The sequence below is a fragment of the Cetorhinus maximus genome, chromosome 18, assembly GCF_964194155.1.
Source record: "Cetorhinus maximus chromosome 18, sCetMax3.hap1.1, whole genome shotgun sequence".
NCBI lineage: Eukaryota > Metazoa > Chordata > Chondrichthyes > Lamniformes > Cetorhinidae > Cetorhinus > Cetorhinus maximus.
This window is the reverse complement of record NC_135896.1, coordinates 24,468,837-24,491,064: the sequence shown is the minus strand read 5'-3', so window position 1 is coordinate 24,491,064 and position 22,228 is coordinate 24,468,837. Positions and strand designations below refer to the sequence as shown.

The 22,228-nt window shown below is 43.5% G+C and overlaps 1 protein-coding gene across 6 annotated transcripts in view; it reads right to left on the bottom strand.

Annotated features, from left to right (window-relative positions):
- The window catches only part of lgmn (legumain), a 60,063-nt gene that overhangs the window by 11,264 nt on the left and 26,571 nt on the right, over positions 1–22,228 (bottom strand). For all 6 annotated transcript variants that reach the window (XM_078562215.1, XM_078562220.1, XM_078562217.1 and 3 more), the window contains 7 exons: positions 17,663–17,748; positions 16,512–16,587; positions 15,136–15,198; positions 8,633–8,699; positions 4,434–4,552; positions 3,605–3,694; positions 1,230–1,427 (listed from right to left, as the gene is read on the bottom strand). In XM_078562215.1, coding sequence (XP_078418341.1) covers positions 1,230–1,427; positions 3,605–3,694; positions 4,434–4,552; positions 8,633–8,699; positions 15,136–15,198; positions 16,512–16,587; positions 17,663–17,748 — 699 coding nt within the window. The remainder of the gene's footprint in view (positions 1–1,229; positions 1,428–3,604; positions 3,695–4,433; positions 4,553–8,632; positions 8,700–15,135; positions 15,199–16,511; positions 16,588–17,662; positions 17,749–22,228) is intronic.

Here is a 22,228-nt window from a genome sequence, read left to right as displayed (position 1 = left end):
TTTTACTGCAGCGATTGATTATAGGACTCTGTTCTGTACAGTTAAGTTGACCATTACATCGATCAGCATTGTGTAGGTGTTGAGATGCATTAGAATACTTTCCTCATTGAGAAAAGAGCTACATGATCTGAAATGATTTAAATATCTGTAGTGCTTTATATTTGAAGAAGAAACTGGTCTGCAGCTTTCACTGAGAAAAACAGAGACTTGTTCCTGGACTGTTTTGATTGACAGATGATCTGGTATAGCTTAGAAAGAAAACTTAGCGATCTATTTTTGCACTTTCAACAGCCTTCATTGGTTCTATTTGGAAGGGTTTGTTTTGATAGTTGGTGTCACTATGAATACGGCTCAGTTTTGGAAGCTACAGAACCACTTTTCTCAATAAAGGGTTATGTAGACAGTTGATCGGCAATTTTAAGAGGTTACTAAAGGATTATCATCTGTCTTTGATGTGGTTACTGAATACATGTGTGTTTTTACAACAGATTGACCACTTGTGGGGACACATTGTTTTAAATTTGTTTCTTTGAATGAGTGTTTTCTCAGTATGAAGTGTGTTTGAGTGAGAGCTCTATAAGATTGTTAGAAGATTTTTTTCCCTATGTCCTTTTCAAAGACATGGCTCCTGAGATCTGCCCATAGTGGATACTGGATGAGAGCATGGGGTTGGGAGTGGGCCAAGGGCATTGAGAGGTGAAGGTTTGAGGGCCTGACATTCATCATTACAAGCGGACTGATGTCCCAGTAAATGAAGGCAGGCATTCCAGCCTGCTGCCTTGCCACCCGTCCACCTCTGTTGCTGCCTCAGGCTTGCCTCCAGAGGGGGTGGGGCCAACTCCATTCCACTCCGACCTCCCTAGAATGAAAATAAGACAGGTGGGGGCCTTTTTGAAGGAGTCAGGTCCGCCGAGTGAGGAAGTTTCCTGACTCAACTTTCCTGCCTCCTCCACGAAAATCTGGCCCCCGATGTCAGAGTAAATTCTATTACACACCAAATGGATCAATATAGATTTACATTATCAATACAAATATCTACAATTCTGCTATTCAATTTTTCAGGGTCTATAATTAAAAGAATACTAATGGAGTTTTCACTAGACATAGTTCACTGCAGACAAAATGAGTTTGAATTGATTATCCAACATCTGAACCATTTCCCAGAACCTTAATTTCAGAAAGAAAGAAAATAGTTTCTGGTTGGATGACTTTTGCTGTGTTCTGCTCACCCCCAGATGTGCACCGATTTCCACCAAGAGCTTCTGAGCCTCCTCAATGTTGTTTGTGGCCATATACTTCCGTTTAAGGATGGCAAGAAGAACATCAGGACTTGGTACTGCATCCACAATATCTGGCAGAGGCTGTCTTGTGTTGAGGGCAGCCTTCCTAGAGCCTTGGAATGCATTCAGTTTCATGTGGGAAAGTGTCTGAGGAGTGGAAAAACAAATATGAAAAGATTCCTGTATTTAGTATTGCTTTTAATGAGCAGCTTTCAACAGCATGAGCTTTGTATAGTGCTAGCAATCTTGTCTCAGAGTCACAAGGTGTGCATGCTCAGGCCCCATTTCAGAACTTGAGCACATAATCTAGGCTCATGCACCAAAGCAGTACTGAGCAAGTGCTGCACTGTTGAATGTTCTGTCTTCTGCATAAACTCCGACTCTACCTGCCTCTAAGAAATTTGCTGGCAGTATTCAAAGGAAAGTAGGAGAAGTATCCAGGTGACCTGACATGATCACTTATTCCTCAGCCAACACCAGCAATCATTATTTCTAGGACTTTGTAGTGTCCAAATTGCCGCCTGTGCATTTGCCTCTGTCATAACATTTCAATAGTTATTTATCGTCTGCAGGAAAGTGAAAGATACTATTTAAATACAAGATCTTTCTTTTAAAAATAAATCATAACATGGTATTTCTCATTGTTGAGTTTCATGAACGCTGAAAATCTAGGTTATATTTTTTGCCTGTTGATGAAATTCTCTACCACAATTCTCCACCATGATTTCAGAAAGGAGTTGGGAAGAGATGCCACATGCACTGGAGCAGAGCTCAGTAGCGGTAAAGTCATAAAAGTCTGACTGTGGGAAAAAAAATGATCACATTCAAACCAATCACAGGGCTGGCTATTTTAAACCTGACTGTACTAATTCTAATTTTAAGGCTTCACTTAAACACTCTTTATCTAGGGGATTTGCCAAAAGGCAACAAGTACATTTTTTAAGGGCAAAACACAAAACACCATTGTAGGGTCTTATGCTTTCAGTCAACTCAAATTTAAAGTGGGGGCTGTAAAAAAAAAAGCACCAAAACATCACAAGTTTGAAAATACTAAACATGCAACACTAAAATCGTCTACAACTATGACATTTCCATTTATGAACCAGACTGTGAAATAAACAGAGACCCAATGACAGGGCTGGGTTGGCTTCCCCTCTTTCCCTTTAGAAAGGTCATGAGTGAATTAAAATTTTAGCCTTAATGAACTTCAATCTTCCAGATAAAACATTTCGTTTTTATACCTTTCCCAAGCTAGATTTGAAATTCTACATTAGGCGAAGTAACCAGGTGCAATTTGCCCAAGTTTGCTGATGATACAAAGCTAGGTGGGAAAGTAAGCTGTGAGGGGGGATGTAAAAAGCCTGCAAAGGGATATAGACTGGTTAAATAATAGGGCAAGGAGGGGTATAATGTAGAGAAGTGTTAAATTATTCACTTTGGTAGGAAGAATGGAAGTGCAGAACTATTTTTTAAAAAGGTGACAGAACATTCAATTTCAGGATAGGGGAGAAGGTGGTATAGTGGTATTGTCACTGGACTAGTAATCCAGAGACCCAGGGCAATGCTCTGGGAGCCTGGGTTCGAATCCCACTGCGGCTACAGTTTTATTCTCAATGCCCAAGGAAAGACATATTTGCCTTAGAGGAGATGCAACAAAGGTTTACTCAGTTGAATCCTGGTATGAGAGGCCTACCTATGTGGAAAGCTTGAGCTGAATGGGACAATACTGTCTGGTGTCAAGGATGAGAAGTGACCTCATTAAAAGATAAGGTTTTCAGAAGATTTGACAAGGAGAAGTGTTTCCTTAGTTGGAAAGTGTTGAACCAGGAGACAACCTCAGGATAAGGGGCTGACCATTTAAAGACTGAAATGAGGAAAAATTTCTTCCCTCAAATTTGTGAATATTTGGGATTCTCTACCCCAGTTGCCCGTGGATGCTCAGTTGTTCAGCACATTCAAGACTGAGATCAATAGATTTTTCGGCGTTAAAGGGGATCAAGGGGAAAGTGAAATTGATTCAGAAGTTCAGCCATGATCTTACTGAATGGCAGAGTAGGCTCGAAGGGCCGAGTGGCCTACTCCTGCTCCTAACTCACATGTTTGTACGAAAAAGTGTTGTTGATGTAAAAGTTCAGCCATGATCTCATTGAACGGCGAAGCAGGCTCAAGGAGGTCTTAAGGTCAAAGCTGCTCCTATTTCTTGTTACATTCACATCCTGCCTGAGCAGCTGGCTTAAAAATAACACGGTGGTTTATTCCAGCCTCCTCTTCCTAAAGTTATTGAGCAATTGCTATCATTATGAATGAAGAAGTCAAATCCTTACCAGATTTCCATACTCCTGCACATGGCTCGTGTTGGTCTTGCTCTTTACAATTTTAAACTGTTTATGTAATGATTCTTTTTTCAGGTCCTCCTAAAAGGATAGGAATGAAAATAGAAATCTTCAGCACCACGCCACTATTTCCACACATTAATACTTGTCAGCTTGTCCGATTTCAAATATACCCAAGGCAAATGATATGGCACAAATTTGGACATCCTGCAAAAAAATCAGCAAGTTTCTACATTTACAGCATCAATACCTCAAGTTATAGGTGAAACTGCAAAATCAGTAATTCTTTAACAATTGTATATTTGACTGCTTTTTTAATCTTTTGAATGAAGGTAATCTAATAACTGAAATATTTTTCTTTGCTGAATGTTATTTAGCATTCCTACAATTAAAAGAAAGGAAATACATTCTTTCACAAACACGAACTTCCAATTACAATGGACCCTTCTCCTATTCTCTACCAGAATGCTCTCAGGATAAAGCCTTGTGTTTGTCTACCCAAAGAATAGCCTACATTATCTTTGTCGTTTGCATTAGGTGCAGCTATGCAATACGTGCAAAATCAGAATTTAGAGATTTAATTATCTGGAAATGTTCACTGACAACCAGGTTAGTCCTCTCCATTGCGGCAGGTCACTTAGGTATTTCCAAATTTAAGCAGATAACCATGCCAGGAAGATTTGGGCAGCAGTGTGTACATTTATACCAATTCTACTTCAGAGTTAGCTACTTCATGAGGAGAGAGATTTTTGGACATTAAGAATTAATTACACTGCAACCTGAATGCTTAGCATTGTTATTTTGATGTATTCCTACATACCTGGTCAGAGTCTTCCATCCACACAACACTATACACGTCACCCAAATAGGTCTCTCTTTTCTCGTCATAGTAACAGGCATATGATGACTCCTGTTCATTGGCAGCAGTAGTGGCAAATACTGTAATCAGAGGGATAGAGTTTAACGAAAAAAGGGAAAAAAGAGTGATCAGTGGTTAAAAGGTGAAATGTTAGTTTATTTTTCTCTACTAAATACCAATGGAAAATGCTGGAAAGGCGATGCGTTTCCCATTTCAATAACAAAACATCAGCAATGCTTTCAAATTGACACTGTGCTACTTTAAGGCAATTGAGTTATGACTAAAATTTACTGAAAGTGACACTGCACTTGAACGAGCAGCAACAACAATAACTTGCATTTATAGGAATACCTTAAATGTAGAAAACACCCAAGGCACTTTACAGCGGGGAAATGGCTAGGTGTGCAAGAGATGGGCTGTGCAAAGGAAAGGCTGAGAGGGGGGTAGAATGATAGAGCGGTTTAGGGACAGTGCTCCAGAGAGATAAGTAGAGTTAGCTGGAGGCTGTGTCACCAATAGTGGAAGAGTGGGTTGTGCCACAAAAGAAGACAAAAACTCTGCGAGAAAGGTCCACTCCTGGCTTACTAGGAAGTTAATGATAGCATTAGATTCAAAGAAGCTTATAATGTTGCAAAGAGTTGAAGTAATCCTCAGGAATGGGAGAGTTTTAGAAACCAGAAAATGGTGACCAAAATGTTGATGAAAAGGAAAATAATAGAATGTGAGAATAAACTAGCCGGGAATTATAAAAATGAAACAATTGTAAGAGCTTTTACAAATATATTCAAAAAAGGTGGTGAAAGTAAACATCACAGAATCATAGAATTGTCCGATGCAGAAGGAGGCCATTTAATACCCATCAGTATGTCTGATTTCAAATATACCCAAGGCAAATGATGTGGCATGCCATCATGTTTGCACCAGCTCTCCGAATGAGCATTATGACTTAGTGCCCTTCTCCTGCCTTTTCCTCGTACCCCTGCACATTATTTAAATAGAAGCAATCATCTAATGCCCTCATGAATGCTCGGCCGAACTTGCCTCCACCACACTTCCAGGCAGTGCATTCCAGACTCGAACCACTCGCTGTTTGAAAAAGATTTTTCTAATTTCGCATTTGCTTCTTTTGCAAATCACTTTAAATCTGTGCCCTCTCATTCTCGATCCTTTTACAAGGAGGAACAGTTTTCCCCCATCTACTCTGTCAGCACCCTCCTGATTTTGAACACCTCTATCAAACCTCCTCTTAGCATTCTCCTCTCCAAGGAGAACAGTCCCAACTTCTCCAATCTATCTTCATAACTGGAGTTTCTCATCGCTGAAACCATTTTTGTAAACCTCTTCTGCACTCTCTCTAATGCTTTCACATCCTTCTTAAAGTGTGGCGCCCAGAACTGTTGAGGTCTAACTAGTGTCCTATACAAGCTCAGGATAACCGCCTTGCTCTTGTGCTCTATGCCCCTATTAATAAGGCCTAGGATACTGTATGCTTTATTAACTGCTCTCTCCACCTGTCCTGCCACCTTTAATGACTTATGCACATGTACATCCAGGTCCCTCTGCTCCTGCACACCCTTTAGGGTTGTACCCCTGATTTTAGTCATTGGCCCCATAGAGGAAGAGACAGGAGAAATTATCATGGGGAATAAGGAAATGGCACAGACGCTGAACAAATGTTTTGTGTCTGGCTTCACAGTAGAATAAGAACTTAAAGGAATCAATATCAGCAGAGAAAAAGTATTACAAAAGCTTAAGGACAAAAAAGCAAACGTGTTCTCAGGACCCAACAGCCTACATCCGCGGATCCTAAAAAGAGGTAGCCACAGAGGTGTTGGATGCACTGGTCATGATTTTCCAAAATTCCCTAGATTCCAGAACTGTCCCAGCAGATTGGTAGTTAGCAAATGAACACCACTATTCAAGAACAAAGACAGAAAATAAGGATCCACAAGCCAGTTTGCCTGACATCAGATTCCAGCATTTTCCCAATGTCTATTATTAAGGAAGCCTTAACAATGCACTAAGATCATAGTATGATCAGACAGCCTCAACATGGTTTTACTGAATGGAAATCGTTTTTGAAAATTGAGATTTTTGAGGGTGTGGTTAGTTGGGTAAATAAGGCGGAGCCAATAACGTAGTATACTGGGATTTCCAAAAGGCTTTTGATAAGGTGCAACACAGAAGGCAAGGAAGGGCTCATGGAGTTAGGGGTAATGTGAATGGAGGATTAGTTAAAGGGCAGGAAGCAGAGGGTAGGGATAAATGGGACATTTAAGTTGGCAGACTATGACTAGTGAACAGACCAAGAGTAATTTATGCAATTCAAAGCTACGTAGGAATGTAAGCTGTGAGGAAGACACAAAGAGGCTACAAAGAGATATAGACAGGTTGATGAATGGGCAACAAGGTGGCAGATGGAGTATAAATTTGGGGAGGTGTGAGGTTATTATAGTCGTTAGAATAGAAAAGCAGAATTTTTTTTTAAAAGTTATGAAACTTTTAAATGTTTATGTTCAGGAAGAGGTAGGTGTAATCATACAAGGAACACAAAAAGTTAGCATGCGGGTCCACAAGCAATTAGAAAGGCAAATAGAATTTTGGTCTTTATTGAATAATGATTAGAATATAAGGAGAAGGAAGTCTTGCTACGATTGTATAAGGTGTTGGTGAGATCACACCTGTAGTACTCTGCACAGTTTTGGCCTCCATGTCTAAGGAAGGATATACTTGCATTGGAGGCGGTACAGAAAAGGTTCACTTGATTGGTTCCTGGGATGAGAGGCTGAGTAAATTGGGCCTATATTCTCTGAGTTTAGGAGAATGAGAGGTGATCTCACCGAAACATACAAGATTCTGAAGGGGTTTGACAGGACAGACACAGAGGTTCTTTCCTGTGGCTAGGAAATCTAGAACACGAGCGTACAGCCTCAGGATAAAGGTTTGATTGTTTAGGATGGAGATGAGGAGAGATTTCTTCACTCAGAGGGTTGTGAATCTTTGGAATTCTCTAGCCCAGAGGCCAATGATTTGTGGGGAGGCAGGGTGGAGGAGAGGTGGGCAACCAGGAAGGGATGCAATTGGGTTGATAAGGAAACACTGATGATTTGAGGGCCAGGAGCAGCACTCCCAGGAATATATATCTAGCAGAAACCACATTTATATCTGTACCATCTTTTGTGTTAAACCTCACTTCTTTACTCCCCTGAGACCATGATTTTAACTACCCAAGTAGTGACAGTCAGAGATAGAGACAGGCTCTGGCTCATTTATGGGAAGCAATGGAACAGAAAAGGATACTCAATGGGTAATACACTTACACAGCTCCTAATGACCAATAATAAACCATTAGGAGACATATTCAGTCAGGAAATGATGTCTGATGTATGCAAAGATGACCATTAGCAGAGTCCAATTTTAGAGCTCAACGAAAATAGATTTAGCAATTCCACCATACATTGCAATATTATTTATTGTGAAACATATAGGAAAAGCTAAGGTGTTAGTTAAACAATGCTGCATGCATCAATATTGACAATAATATTTTTGCGATAACAATCACAATAATGTTAGCTTGTTGTGCAGAGGATTGTTTAAACTTGAGTTCTGCATGAACACTGGATTTTTCCAAGTTTATATTAATCAGCTTGTAGAAAGCCTGGAAAAAAAATTAGAAGGCCGAAATATGAAAAGCTAATGGTCACTCAGTACATTGGAAAACTTTTACAGGTACAGCGACTTAAAACTGGCAACCTCAGGACTGATGCCGTGCCGGATTTCAGATCTGGTTTGATTTCGGGTCAGGCGGCTTGGGTCAAACCAGGCTGGGTGGGGTCAAGGGTCGCTCAGAGGGTGGGAATAGGCTGGTGCATGAACAACAAAGGGGACAACTAGTCTGGAGCCATACCATGCCAATGCAGCACCTAGCCGAATTGTCCACGTAAGTTTTTTTCAATTTTACTCAATTCAAATTGATGCATGGCACATTCTAAAACTGTCGTGTTTTCAGACAACTCCTGTTTTTGGACAGCAGATTTGAGGCGCTGTACTGTATTTAAAAAAAACATTAAAATGCCAAATCATTTCAAAGGTCCTTTTAGCATTCAGATATCTGAGTTTTATAGCTCCTACTCAACCTTAAACTGCTATAATTTTCATACCATTAATGTCCTTTGGCAGATCCAGCATCATTGATCCAGACTCACAAGCTTCAATGTAAAACACCATCTGTGGAAGCAGTGCAATGGGTCATCAAATCTTAGCCATAGCATACATGAGCTTATTACTGCATTCTTAAATGTCACTCTGGAACATAGAAAAGGCACCAAAACCTCCACCCATTGGGGAAGTTGGAAGTAATACAAGTGAAGGTTTATGTAGCAGTTGTGGAACAAAACCAAAACCAATGGACAACATTCAAACAGCAGTCCCAATTTCACACCACACATTTCAAGTCACAAGGGCAACCCATTTATAAAGTGATCAACTGCCAAAAATATGCCATGCAAAGCCGCATCAAAACATATTGATCAGTAATGCATTTTTACTTGTAAGGCATATTAAAGCAAATTCAGGTTTTCAGAATAACGTGGGTACAGGGTGGTATTGTTAAAATTTAACCAATGCTTAGTAGACTGGATTGAGCTGATCAGAGATTCTTAGCAGAAAAGCTGAGTGACTGAAAACTATTTGATTGCCTAGAACACTAGACTTTGAGAGATACTTGGTTAATATATTACTGAAACAGGTAAACAATTTCATACAACTATCAGATCATCATATTTCAACTGTTTTCTTAAGTAGTAACAAGCAAAGAAAAACCTAGATGCATCAAGCCTAGTGCTTAAATTTGCTTAATACCATTTACTTTGAAACTACTTTGCCTTTGGCTGGAATTTTCCAGTTTTGTTGGCATCGGGTGTCAGGGGGACAATATGGCAAGGAGACCAAAAATCCTTTGGTCGTGAAACTAGCTTGCGATCGTCCTCTCCACCCATCAATAGTGGACCGCACGTCAGGAACCTAATTTCAACACTTTAGCATCTCATTATAAGCCCTGCTCGCTGGAATCAGCCCCCCCCGCTAGATCATCCGGGCAAGCCAACGCGTTTCACAACTGCACCTGGCGAGCTGCGCTTCACTTGGGACTTTGAGGTTTGTTTGCCTGCTTTGCTTTGGGCAACACTCGCAGTCATCAGCTCCAGGCTTCACAGGCAGCACCATATCACTTTTGGGGGCGCTCACGGGCAGGTCTCTACCTACCAGGCCAGCCATAAGGTGGTGGGGGGGGGGGCGGTCTTTTGACGGCTGCAGGGCTAGGGTTTCCTTGGGGAAGCGGGAGAAGTGGCCTCAGGCAAAGGGAGAGGCTGCGGGGTGAGAGCTGTACTGGGGGAGGGGGCTATCCCAGGGTGTGTGTGGAGAAACATGTTGATCTGTGCAAGTGGCTTCAAGATGGCGAGGGCTGAGGAGGCAATCTCCAGAGGAGATGAGGTCAGATGGAGATGTGAGGTGCGGAGAGAGAGAGCGGTGATGTTCCTTGAGCTGGCAGTGAGTGAGATGCCAGTGAATGTGTGATGGGCTTGTGAGTGTGAGTGTTTAGAGTGATAAGATGGTCGCCTTACCCTGACAGCACAGATGAGACCATTCATCCATTTTCTGCGCTGGATGGCCAACCTCATGTGTAGCATTGCACTGACCACCTCTGCCACCGCCTCCCAAGCTGGAGTGGTGAGACTGATGAGCCTCCTGCAGCCAGAGTGGGGGTAAGAGGACAAGGCGGCGGGCATCCATGGCATCCGGAAAGCATCCCATGCATGCATCACTGAATCAGGGGGCTGCACTCTTCTTGGCTTTTGGGGCCATGTCTTCACCAGCGCAGTCCTGGGCTGCAAGCACTGAGATGTGTGCGGGCGGCTGCAGTTTAAATATGGTGTCCAGCATGAGAAAGCGGTGAGGTAACGGTGTGGCGGACAAATCGGAGGCCGCCCGCCAGCGAGACGGCTGTGTTTCCTGTGGCTGCATAATTAATGAGGTGGGAAGGGGGCGCGATACGGCGTGAAAACCTGCTATTGCAGCTGGTGGGTAAACTACTTTTTTCCCGCCCCCTCTATCGCACTTTGTGCAAACGTGAGACGGTTCCGCCTTTGTTTCTCCTTTAGATGTGCTGATCTAACCAGAGATACCATTGATGTACAAGAAATTAAGTTTATGTCGTGAGTTTGTACTTGCAGGAAACACAGATGCTGCTTTCTAAATGTAGAATCTGTGTGGGTAGAGTTGAGGAACCGCAAAGATAAATAAAACCATAATGGGAGTTATGTACAGGCCTCCGAACAGTAGTCAGGATGTGGGGCACAAGATACAACAGGAGATAGAAAAGGCGTGTAAGAAAGGCAAGGTTACAGTGATCATGGGGGATTTCAATATGCAGGTAGACTGGGAAAATAAGGTTGGTAGTGGATCCCAAGAAAAGGAATTTGTGGAATGTCTACGAGATGGCTTTTTGGAGCAGCTTGTGGTGGAGCCCCCTAGGGAACAGGCAATTCTAGATTTAGTGATGTGTAATGAGGCAGATTTGATAAGGGAACTTAAGGTGAAGGAACCCTTAGGAGGAAGTGACTATAATATGATAGAATTTACCCTGCAATTTGAGAGGAAAAAGCTGGAATCAGATGTAACGGTATTACAGTTGAATAAAGGCAACTACAGAGGCATGAGGGAGGAGCTGGCAAGAATTGACTGGGAGATGAGCCTAGCAGGAAAGACAGTGGAACAGCAATGGCAGGAGTTTCTGGGAGTAATTTGGGAGACACAGCAAAAATTCATCCCTAGGAAGAAGAAGCATACTAAAGGGAGGACAAGGCAACCATGGCTGACAAGCGAAGTCAGGAACAGCATAAAAGCTAAAGAGAAAGCATACAATGCGGCGAAGAGCAGTGGGAAACCAGGGGATTGGGAAGCCTACAAAGACCAACAGAGGACAACTAAAAAAGAAATAAGGAGGGAGAAGATTAAATATGAGGGTAAACTAGCCAGTAATATAAAAGAAGATTGCAAGAGTTTTTTTAGATATATAAAGGGTAAGAGAGAGGCAAAAGTGGACATTGTGCCGCTGGAAAATGACACTGGAGAAGTAGTAGTGGGGAACAAAGAAATAGCAGAGGAACTGAATAGGTACTTTGCGTAAGTCTTCATGGTGGAAGACACGAGTAACATCCCCAAAGTTCAAGAGAGTCGGGGGGCAGAGGTGAGTATGGTGGCCATTACCAAGGAGAAGGTGCTAGGAAAACTGAAAGGTCTGAAGGTGGATAAATCACCTGGACCAGATGGATTACACCCCAGAGTTCTGAAGGAGATAGCTGAAGAGATAGTGGAGGCGTCAGTGGTGATCTTTCAGGAATCACTCAAGTCAGGGAGGGTCCCAGAGGACTGGAAAATCGCTAATGTAACCCCCCTGTTTAAGAAGGGAGTGAGGCAAAAGACGGGAAATTACAGGCCGATTAGCCTGACCTCGGTCATTGGTAAGATTTTAGAGTCCACTATTAAGGATGAGATTTCAGAATACTTAGAAATGCATGGTAAAATAGGGCAAAGTCAGCATGGTTTCATCAAGGGGAGGTCATGCCTGACAAATCTGTTAGAATTCTTTGAGGAGGTAATGAGTAGGTTAGACAAAGGAGAGCCAATGGATGTTATCTACTTGGACTTCCAGAAGGCCTTTGACAAGGTGCCGCACAGGAGGCTGCTCAGTAAGATAAGTGCCCATGGTGTTAGAGGCAAGGTACTAGCATGGATAGAAGATTGGCTATCTGGCAGGAGGCAGGGAGTAGGGATAAGGGGGTCCTTCTCAGGATGGCGGCCGGTGACTAGTGGAGTCAGTGTTGGGGCCACAACTTTTCACTTTATACATTAATGATCTAGATGAAGGAACTGAGGGCATTCTGGCCAAATTTGCAGATGATACAAAGATAGGTGGAGGGACAGCTAGTATTGAGGAGGCGGGGAGGCTGCAGAAGGATTTGGACAGGTTAGGAGAATGGACAATGAAGTGGCAGATGGAATAAAATGTGGGGAAGTGTGAGGTCATGCACTTTGGTAGGAAGAATAGAGGCATAGACTATTTTCTAAATGGGGAGAGAATTCAGAAATCTGGAGTGCAAAGGGACTTGGGAGTCCTAGTCCAGGATTCTCTTAAGGTTAACTTGCAGGTTGAGTCAGTAGTTAGAAAGGCAAATGAAATGTTGGCATTTATTTCGAGAGAACTAGAATATAAAAGCAGGGATGTGCTGCTGAGGCTTTATTTTAGAATTTAGAATTCACATTTAGAATATTGTGAGCAATTTTGGGCCCCGTATCTCAGGAAGGATGTTCTGGCCCTGGAGAGGGTCCAGAGGAGGTTCACGAGTACGATCCCAGGAATGAAAGGCTTAACATATGAGGAATGTTTGAGGACTCTGGGTCTATACTCGATGGAGTTTAGAAGGATGAGGGGGGATCTGATTGAAACTTACAGAATACTGAAAGGCCTGGATAGAGTGGACGTGGGGAAGATGTTTCCATTAGTAGGAGAGACTAGGACCTGAGGGCACAGCCTCAGAGTAAAGGGAAGACCTTTTAGAACAGAGATGAGGAGAAACTTCTTTAGCCAGAGAGTGGTGAATCTATGGAATTCATTGCCACAGAAGGCTGTGGAGGCCAGGTCATTGAGTGTATTTAAGGCGGGGATGGATAGGTTCTTGATTGGTAAGGGGATCAAAGGTTACGGGGAGAAGGCGGGAGAATGAGGTTGAGAAACATATCAGCCATAATTGAATGGCGGAGCAGACTCAATGGGCCGAATGGCCTAATTTCTGCTCCTATGTCTTATGGTCTTAAATACCACAAACCTAGTTTAAAATTTAAACATACCGATCTGCTGGTAGAAATTTATACTTTACATATGCCTCAGCAAAACAGAAACTAATTTCACCCATCAAGATTTCAGTTCGTCTTTTGGGAGGAAGTGCTCACATGGAAAGAGACACAATGCAGCAAAATGAACAAAGTCATGAGGCCAAAAGTCATTTTTTTTTTTTTAGATACTTAGTAGCCCAAACTCAGAACTTATTTGACTCCGTCTTTTGGCACAGATCCAATAGGCTAAAGTTGTGTCGACAGAAAAGCACCCACACAAAAACAGTTCACACAAAATCTGAGAGTCATGTGTAGGGCAGCCAATCTGTTTTCCCACAGCTGCCTGCTCATCTGCAGCGAGCAGTATACAAGCCATGCTGAAGTCAAAAAACAGATTCTACACATACCGCCAAGTCTATGTGTGTGTTCAAACAGGGAAATAAAACTTTTAAGATAACCCAGAACACCACAGCTGACCAATGTTCAATGCTACTGGATTCTTCTACTATTATGGCAACATCCTGGGGCAATTTTGAAATTCTCATCAACATGTTCAAATCCCTCAATGACCTCACACCTCCAAATTTCTGTCATCTCCTCCAGCCCAACAACCCTCTGAGATCTCTTCGCTCTTCCAATTTTGGTCTTTAGCATGGCCTCAATTTTAATCACTCCATCATTGGCCCAAGTCCTAAACTCCCTAATTAATTCTCTCTCCCCTCTATAAGACACTCATTAAAATCTACCTTCATCAACTGTCCTAAGATTTCCTTATGCAGTTTGGCATCAAATTTTGTTCGACAGCACTCCAGTGAGATGCCTTGGGATGTTGTATTGGTTAAAGAATAGTATGTAAAGGCAAATTATTGTTTCCACACAATTCCAGTCTAGTATATCTAATCCAAAGTATTGATGGCTTCACATTTGAATAGAAAAAAAGTGGACCAAAATACAAAAGATCAAAAATCTTCCTATTTGTTAACTAATGGTCATCACTGACATCTATCCTTATCCTTTTATTACCTTACCTCTCCCCACCTCCTAAAATTCTTTCCTATTTATAACCAAGTGTTAATGATGCCAACATAGAACCTTTGCTTCAAATTTCTTACTAAATACCTGCAGAATAATTTTAAAAAACAATACTGTTTCTGCTAAACCAATAGTGACTCAAAAGTCTTTTCCTATACAAAATGGCGCTCCTATAGCTATAATTTTATTTTAATGTAATCCCACTGTCAAAAATCTCCCTTTGTTGGTTTCAGAGACAGAAGCATTGACATTATATTAATTCAACGAGTCTTATCTCGGGGTGAAGAATGGAAATTGGAAAACAAATTTAGTTACAGTTGGACTCCTTCAGTAGGTGAATATATGGGATGTCCAGCCCTCGACGGGTCAAGTTACAATTCAATTCAATATTATATAAGCTAATGATTCACTGTTAGCAGACTAAGTACATGGTGCAGCCTCAATAGATGCCACATACTTTACTCTAAGCTCACAAGGCATAAACATTACATACAATAAAATAGGTGATCTTAGCTACTGACAACCAAGTTCTGAATTTTTTCCTGAATAAAATATAGGATTCTCTTTCCTACTTCTCCCATAGTATAGGCAAATAAATACCAGGCAGTCCCAAGACTTGCTTTGGATACCCACAGTTTCTTTCAAACCTTAGTGAAACAAACTTTTCATCCGAGTTCTATCGTTCCCCACTCACCACCCCCTCTCCCCATATTCTGGAAGAACTTAAAGCTTACAATACCTTAGCGTATTTCTTATGCCTATACATGTATCTGATGGTCTTTTGCAGGTCATCAACTTGAAGCTGAAAAACAAACCATGCTTCATTCACCATTCTTGTGGAAGACTAGAATGTACTAAAGGTTCTAAAAACATCCACTTAATAAAAATCAGAAGAATTCTTGTTTTAAGCGTGCAACAATTTACTTTGATGGTAAGTAAAACACTTTACAAGGACAAGGTTCCCTAACACAGCCAGATACACCTCCCTCCAAATCGGTGAGACAGATAAGTAAACCAGTGAATCAATTTCATTTCTCAGAGAACCATGTGGTGCTTTTAAAACTGTGACAAGCCAAAAGTGGATAAGATCCACTTAGTACATAGAAAGAACTTGTGGGGATTTGGATAACCATTAGAAAAATGTTGTCACAGAAAATAAAGATCAGCTGCATAGCTTACAAGTGCTATGGATCTAAACAGATGATAGACATGACACTAGTGCGAGTTTCTGCCATGGGTCGTCATGTGACTGTAAAAGCCAATTCTCAAACCGCAGGAGTTTGTGCACATAGGCAAGACATCCCATAAGGTAGTGGGGTCTGGAATGCAGGACTTGCTTTCTGTCCCACTGCTCTGTCTCATCGCTAAGGCACTGTGACTCAAAAGTGGACCAAAATACAAAAGATCAAAAATCTTCCTATTTGTTAACTAAAGGTCATCACTGACACCTTTAGTGGTGCAGCTTGATAGACAAGTTCTCGCTATTCTGAGCAATTGGTAACGAGCTCCTCCCAGTCATTAATGTCAAAGCTGCTGTGCTTCAAGGAGAGCTTCAGAGTGTCTTTGAAACGTTAACTTTTACAGTTAGTAGTATCATGGTTTAAATGGAAAAACACTAAAAACCTACAAGGTTCCTTCTGCATGTGAAGGTGGACAAGTTAAACTCCCCCCACCCCCACCCCCACCGAGAAAAACAGGGCATCAGGTTGTGTGAAAATATCTGTTTATGTCAAATGACACATCCAGAATAGGAAGACAATAACACTCAGGAGTTAAGACAAGTGTGTAATTAACCATAGGTAAAGAGGAGAGGCATGATCAATGCACACACACACACATACATTAAAAAGCAACTTCAGCAGTCAATCTACCTGTACAATGCATTACTAGTTTGGGAATTGTGTTCTTGTTAAAAAGATGCCTGTGCCACGCTGATCAAAACCATGAACCATTTCTTCTATTCAAGAAAAATACTATATACATTCTCATTAGTCAACAGCATTAGTAGCACCTTGGACACTGAAGATGGTTAAAAAAAAAGGACCTTAAACAGGTAATTATACCTAAAAGACCAAATGAAAGTGAAGAGTGTTACTTTCAGGAGAGGTTACTCACATCGCTGTTAGGGAATGCCAAAATTCCATCAGCTCCATGATCAGCAAAATAAACAAACACATGATCGTTGGGGCCACTGCCAAAACAAAATTCAAATCATCTATCAGTATAGAGCTGTTGTAAGAGATTCAAAGCTAAAAGGACAATATAAGACTTGCAAACTAGAAAATTATTTTACTGTTTGCATGGTGGTTTTTCAAGCTTTGCAGTTTGTACCATTTATCAAAATCAAAAAGACACAAAATAATATAAATAGATACTTTTGAAAAAATAGTGCCATAATTAGTGAAATGATGTTCAATAGCTATCAGGATGGCCTTCAATTCAGTAAACTGAAGCTTTTAGAAGGAAGTGTCAAATAAGCTGCCCCCATAGCAAGAAAACCTGTAGCTCTGAAATTTAAAAGGCCCAAATGAATATACATTCAATAGCTCAAATCACTGTGCAAATGCAATGCTATACAACTCAATTTATTTTGCTTTTATCCTAAAACATCTTTAGTTACGTGTTCAAAGGGGTACGGGAGATGGAACTAGAAACAAAAAGTGGAAGTAATAAATCGGCCGCCCGTTATACAACCACATATTTTTCCTCATCATCGGAAGGGAAATTGGTTGGGATGTATATAAGGGACCAATTCACTATTGCCATCATTGTCCCTATCAAAGTAGAATTTCACCCCATTGTAGCTATTACAAAATGGATTATGTTCAGTTAATACACCAGGAATTTCTAGTTGACCAAACATGATTTCTGGTACATTAAGTAATGCACTTTGTTAAAATAACAGCCACTGAAATTTTACATAAGCAGATAAGTCATTAAAACGCATTAGAATTTTGCAGGAGCTAATTTGCCAATGTTAAAATAGCATTCAGCTGCCTAACTTTGCTGCAAATGACACACAGAAGCAGCATGATTCAGGTAATATAATGTTGGTTATGTGAAAAAAATGTAATGTTGATAAATATGTCCCTAAATTTATACACACCTACAGAAATCACTCATTCATTTTAATTGATAGAAGATCTCTGTTGCAAAGAGATATTTTCATCAGTTACTTCAGTCCAGTAGTGTTATCAAATTAAACCAAAAGAAAAAAAACAGAATCCATCTAGGCCATTAAACTAGTTTAGATACGGAAATCTTACCTTTTTAAAACTTTGCTAGAACCTTTCCCCTTTACGGCTTCTTCATCTCCTCTCAGAACAGCCAAAAAGATTTCTGGGGTCACATGCTATGTAACAGGGATATAGAAGATAACATTATGTACAAAATGAGGTTTGAATAAATAAAGAACTTGCATTGATATTAGCATATTTAAATGACCTCAGGATATCCCAAAACTCCTTCATAGTCAACCAAGTACTATCGAGGTGTAGTCGTTTTCCTTTCCTTTGGATGAGAGCATTACTGACAAGGCCAGCATTTCTTGCCCATTACCAATGGACCTTGAGAAGGTGGTGGTGAGCTGCCTTCTTGAACCGCTGCAGTCCACGTCATGTAGATACACCCACAGAGCTGTTAGGTAGGGAGTTCCAGAATTTTGACCGAGTGACAGTGAAGGAGCTAGGACATGAGGCCAGAATTTTCTGGCCCCGTTAGCACTGGGTGTCATGGCAGATGGAGGACAACGACAATATGACGAGGAGGCCAAAAATCAGTTTCGCGCTGGTGTGAAAGCACAGATCGGATGGTGTCCGCCATGGCAGAATGCCAATCCCACTGGAGACCGGCGTGAACCCGATTTGCATCCTACTAACTGGATGCGAAGTGAGGCCCGACCGGAATCATCGTCCCACACCAAATTTACCGTTACACCAGCGGGAAAACACGCCCGCCCAGAACACGTCTGGGCAAGTGTCACGTGCAAAAGTTGGGACTTAACATTAGGGCCTTGCTCAGATCACAGGTATCCGAGGAGCAGAAGATGCTCGAGCCTTACAGCTACTGGGTGCTGGAGGAACACGTGCATTGCATGCTGGGTCAATTCTCATTGGCTTAGCTCGCCGCAAAGCAGCTCACGGAGGGTGGGTGGTCTCTGTTGATGTCTCGGGTCTGCTTCAGAACATCACGGTCTCGGCCATGGGCTGCTACAGGTGATCAGCGAGGGGTCGGGGGGGGTTGCTGCTGGGGAAGTGAGGTGAAAGGAGCTTGGAGGGGGGGGGGACAGGAGGAGGGAGTAACGGTGAGGGAGGGAGTAAGGGTGGAGGAGGGAGTAAGTGGGGGATGTCCAGGTTAACGTGCAAGATGGGTCTGTAGAGTCAATGGCTGCCTCCCGGGCAATGAACTGTGGGTGGGTGCTGTAGAAGGGAATGGTGAGTATGAGAGTGGGAAGTGTGAGCCAGAGGGTGGGAGAGTGAGGGTTCATTGGTAGTGGTAGAAGGGACGGCGAGGGTGTTTGGTGGGTCTCAGAGGCAGACACGGACCCTGGAGGTGGGAAGGAGGAGGTTGGGGAGGTCAACATGGATGGGGGTGGGATTCTCAGGAAGGTAGGGATCGTGCACATTCACCTGGACATCCAGGGAAGAAAAGGGTTCTAGCTGGTTGGTGATGGTGGGTAGGTGGAAGGTTATGCCAGGGGGTCGACAGTGATGGGGGAGAAGGGCATAGGTGACAAGGGGCGGGAAAAGGGCAGGGGAGCTGATCAAAAACTCGACTACGACCATTGTTGTGGAATTTGAAGTGAATGGAGCCACGTTTTGGACGGGAACGGGTGCTGCATGGGAGTGTGATCAGTGGCTGGGCGGAGATACAGGGCAGCTCAGATGGACAACGGAAACAGAACCCCAGCAGGCAGCATTGAAAATGCTCAGGACATTGAGATGAGTGTGATACAGGAAGCCTCTGCGTGTGAGTGTGCTTCCATGAGGTCCCGCCACACACAAACACTAACACACTTCTCCCTCCAGAATCACTCGTGGTCTGGTTGCGTGGAGCTGAATTGCTGGTGGGGAGGACTCGCAAAGCCTGTCAATGAAGCTGAAAGACACCATTACACATTATATTTTCAGATTATAAAGGGTAACAAAACGTGTTGACCCATGCAACCACGTGATCAGAATTTCTTAACTATTCTAGGTCGAGCACTTCTTCTAGATGTCCTGACATCTGCAGCAGGGGTGGAGGCAGCCTGTGCAATGGTTGGCCTGTTGCCTCTGATGACTTCAGCATGCGTCCTCTGGAGAGCCAAGGCCTTGGGGACCCTGGCTTACTTTGGCTGTCCTCCTGTGGGCCAGCTGCTCCCTCTGCAATGACAGAGGATGAGGTTGAGGGGGTCACAGGCAAAGTGGACTCAGAGGGAGCGAACAACCTCTGAGATTCCTGAGTGGATGACCCAGAGGTGTCCAGCTGCCCCTCCTTTTCCCTTTGGGCATCTGAGGGCCCCGGCCTGACTCCTTGAGGGGAAGAAGCACCTGGAGGTACATCAAGATGCTGCATTTCCCTCTCATATCGCCACTGAGGGAACTCGCCCATGACTATTGTGACGGAGTGCAGGTCTGCACGCATCTCCAAGTCCTGCTGGACCAGGGTTCCGTGGTGTCCACCATCCTTCCCATTGAGACCTCCATGCGCGCACATGTGGGCACCACTTCATCAGAGAGCAGGCAGACGCAATCCTCCAACTCGCATGCCACTGTTGAGGGCTTCCAACAGCTGTGTGTGATGTTCCTCCGCCTTCTGCTGACTCTCCGCGATGAGTTGGAAGGCCGAATCCAGAGGCTCATCATCTGACTTGGACTTCACAAATGCCTCTTCCCCAGCAGTCCTCCGAGTGCCAAAGAGCTCGGCTGAACCTGCCTTCTCCTGCTGCAGACACGTGTCCATGCAGTGACCACCAGATTGTGAACCCGAGCCTGTTCTAGGTCCAGGTCCCACCAAGATGTGTGTCTCTGTGCTGGTGCAGGGTGTGGGTAAGCACTGTGACGGGTCTTCCAGGCTGCTTATTTCCAGCTCTTCAATGGAGGAGGTGTCCTCTTGGCTGCAGGTGAAGACCTGGATGAGGTACTGGTTGGCTGAGGGTGTCAGTTGCTTGGCAGAACTCCCTGTGAACCAAAGTAGAGATAATTAGTGCATGTCAGCAGAGTCAAAAGCAGGAGAGAGAGCGCTCACAGTTCCGTTGAGAGAGGGATGATGTGGTGCAGGATCCTCACAAGGGTGTTCGCCGTCAACCTCGCTGTCGCCACAGGCACGGTCCACATCCTCACCAGCCAGCGTGATGGCACACTCCTCAAGGTGAGTGAGGGGCCTAATGTGGGCCACTCCACCCCAAGTCTGGGACCTCTCCCTGTTGATGTGAGCCAGCTTCTCCTGCATGAAAACAGATGGAGAGAGTGTGAGCAGGATGCATGGCACCGTGTGGAATGTGTGTGGTGAGCGACGCCATGGACAGGATGAAGACGCGAGCTCCAGAGGGTATGAGCCTGATGGAGATGTGAGGGTGTGTGTGAGAGTTAGTGGTGTTGTCCCTTGAGGTGTGAGATCCCTGTGGATGTGTGATGGGTTTGGGATTGCGAGAGTTGAGAGCGATGAGATGGTTGACTTACCCTGGTGGAACGGATGAGAGCATTTACCCTCTTCGTGCTCTGGATGGCTGACCTCCTCTGTGCTCCAGTGGCGCTGACCGCCGCTCTCACTGCCTCCCAGGCCGGATTGGTGACTCTGGTGAACTTCCTGCGGCCAGAGCGGGGATAGGGGACATCCTGGCGGCTAGCAGGTGCCCCAGAGAGGCGTCACTAAATTTGAGGGCTGCCGTCTTCTTTGCTTTCAGGGCCATCTGTCACCTGGAGCAGTCCTGGTCTGTAGACATAACGTAAGCTGCGCTCTGGTGCATTTAAATATGGCATCCAGAGCAAGGAAGCACTGAGGTCACGGCATGGTGGGCAAATCCGAGACCACCCGCCAGTGATCTGGAGTGTTTCCCAAGAATGCATCATTAATGAGGCTGGGAATGGGATGATATGGTGCGAAAACGACTTCTTCCCCTCCCGCTACCACACTTTGTGAAATCTGGGTCGATTCCACCCACAGTTGCAAGTCAGGGTGGTGTGTGACTTGGAGGGGAACTTGCAGGCATTGGTGTTTCCATTCATCTGCTACATTTGCCCTTCTAGGTGGTGGAGGTCACAGGTTTGGAAGGTGGTGTCAAAGGAGGCTTAATAAACTGCTGCAGTGCATCTTGTAGATGGGACAGACTGCTGTCACTGTGCATTGGTGGTGGAAGGAGTGAATGTTTAAGGTGCTGGATGGGATGCTGATCAAACATGTTGCTTTGTCCTTGATGGTGGCAAGCTTCTTGCATTGGAGCTTAACCTCCAGGCAAATTGAGAGTATTCCATCAAATTCCTGACTTGTGCCTTGTTGACACTGGACAGGATTTGGGGAGTCAGGAGGTGAGTTATTGGCTGCAAAATTCTCAAGTCTCGGACCTGTGCTTGTAGCCACAGTATTTATATGGCTAGTCCACACAGAGGTTTTTAATTTAATTTAGGAATTAATTTCCAAAACAAGGTCCCACAATGAACAATACGTAAGTGGCCACATAGCCACGTAGCGATGTTGGTTGATGGATACATTTTGGCCAGGACATCCACCCGAGAGAGTAGACACTGGTTTGGTTTAATGTCTTATCTGAAAGATGGCACTCTCAACAGTGCAGCACTCCTTCAGTTTTGCACTGAAGTATCAGCTGAAATTAACGTGCTTGATTCCAGCAT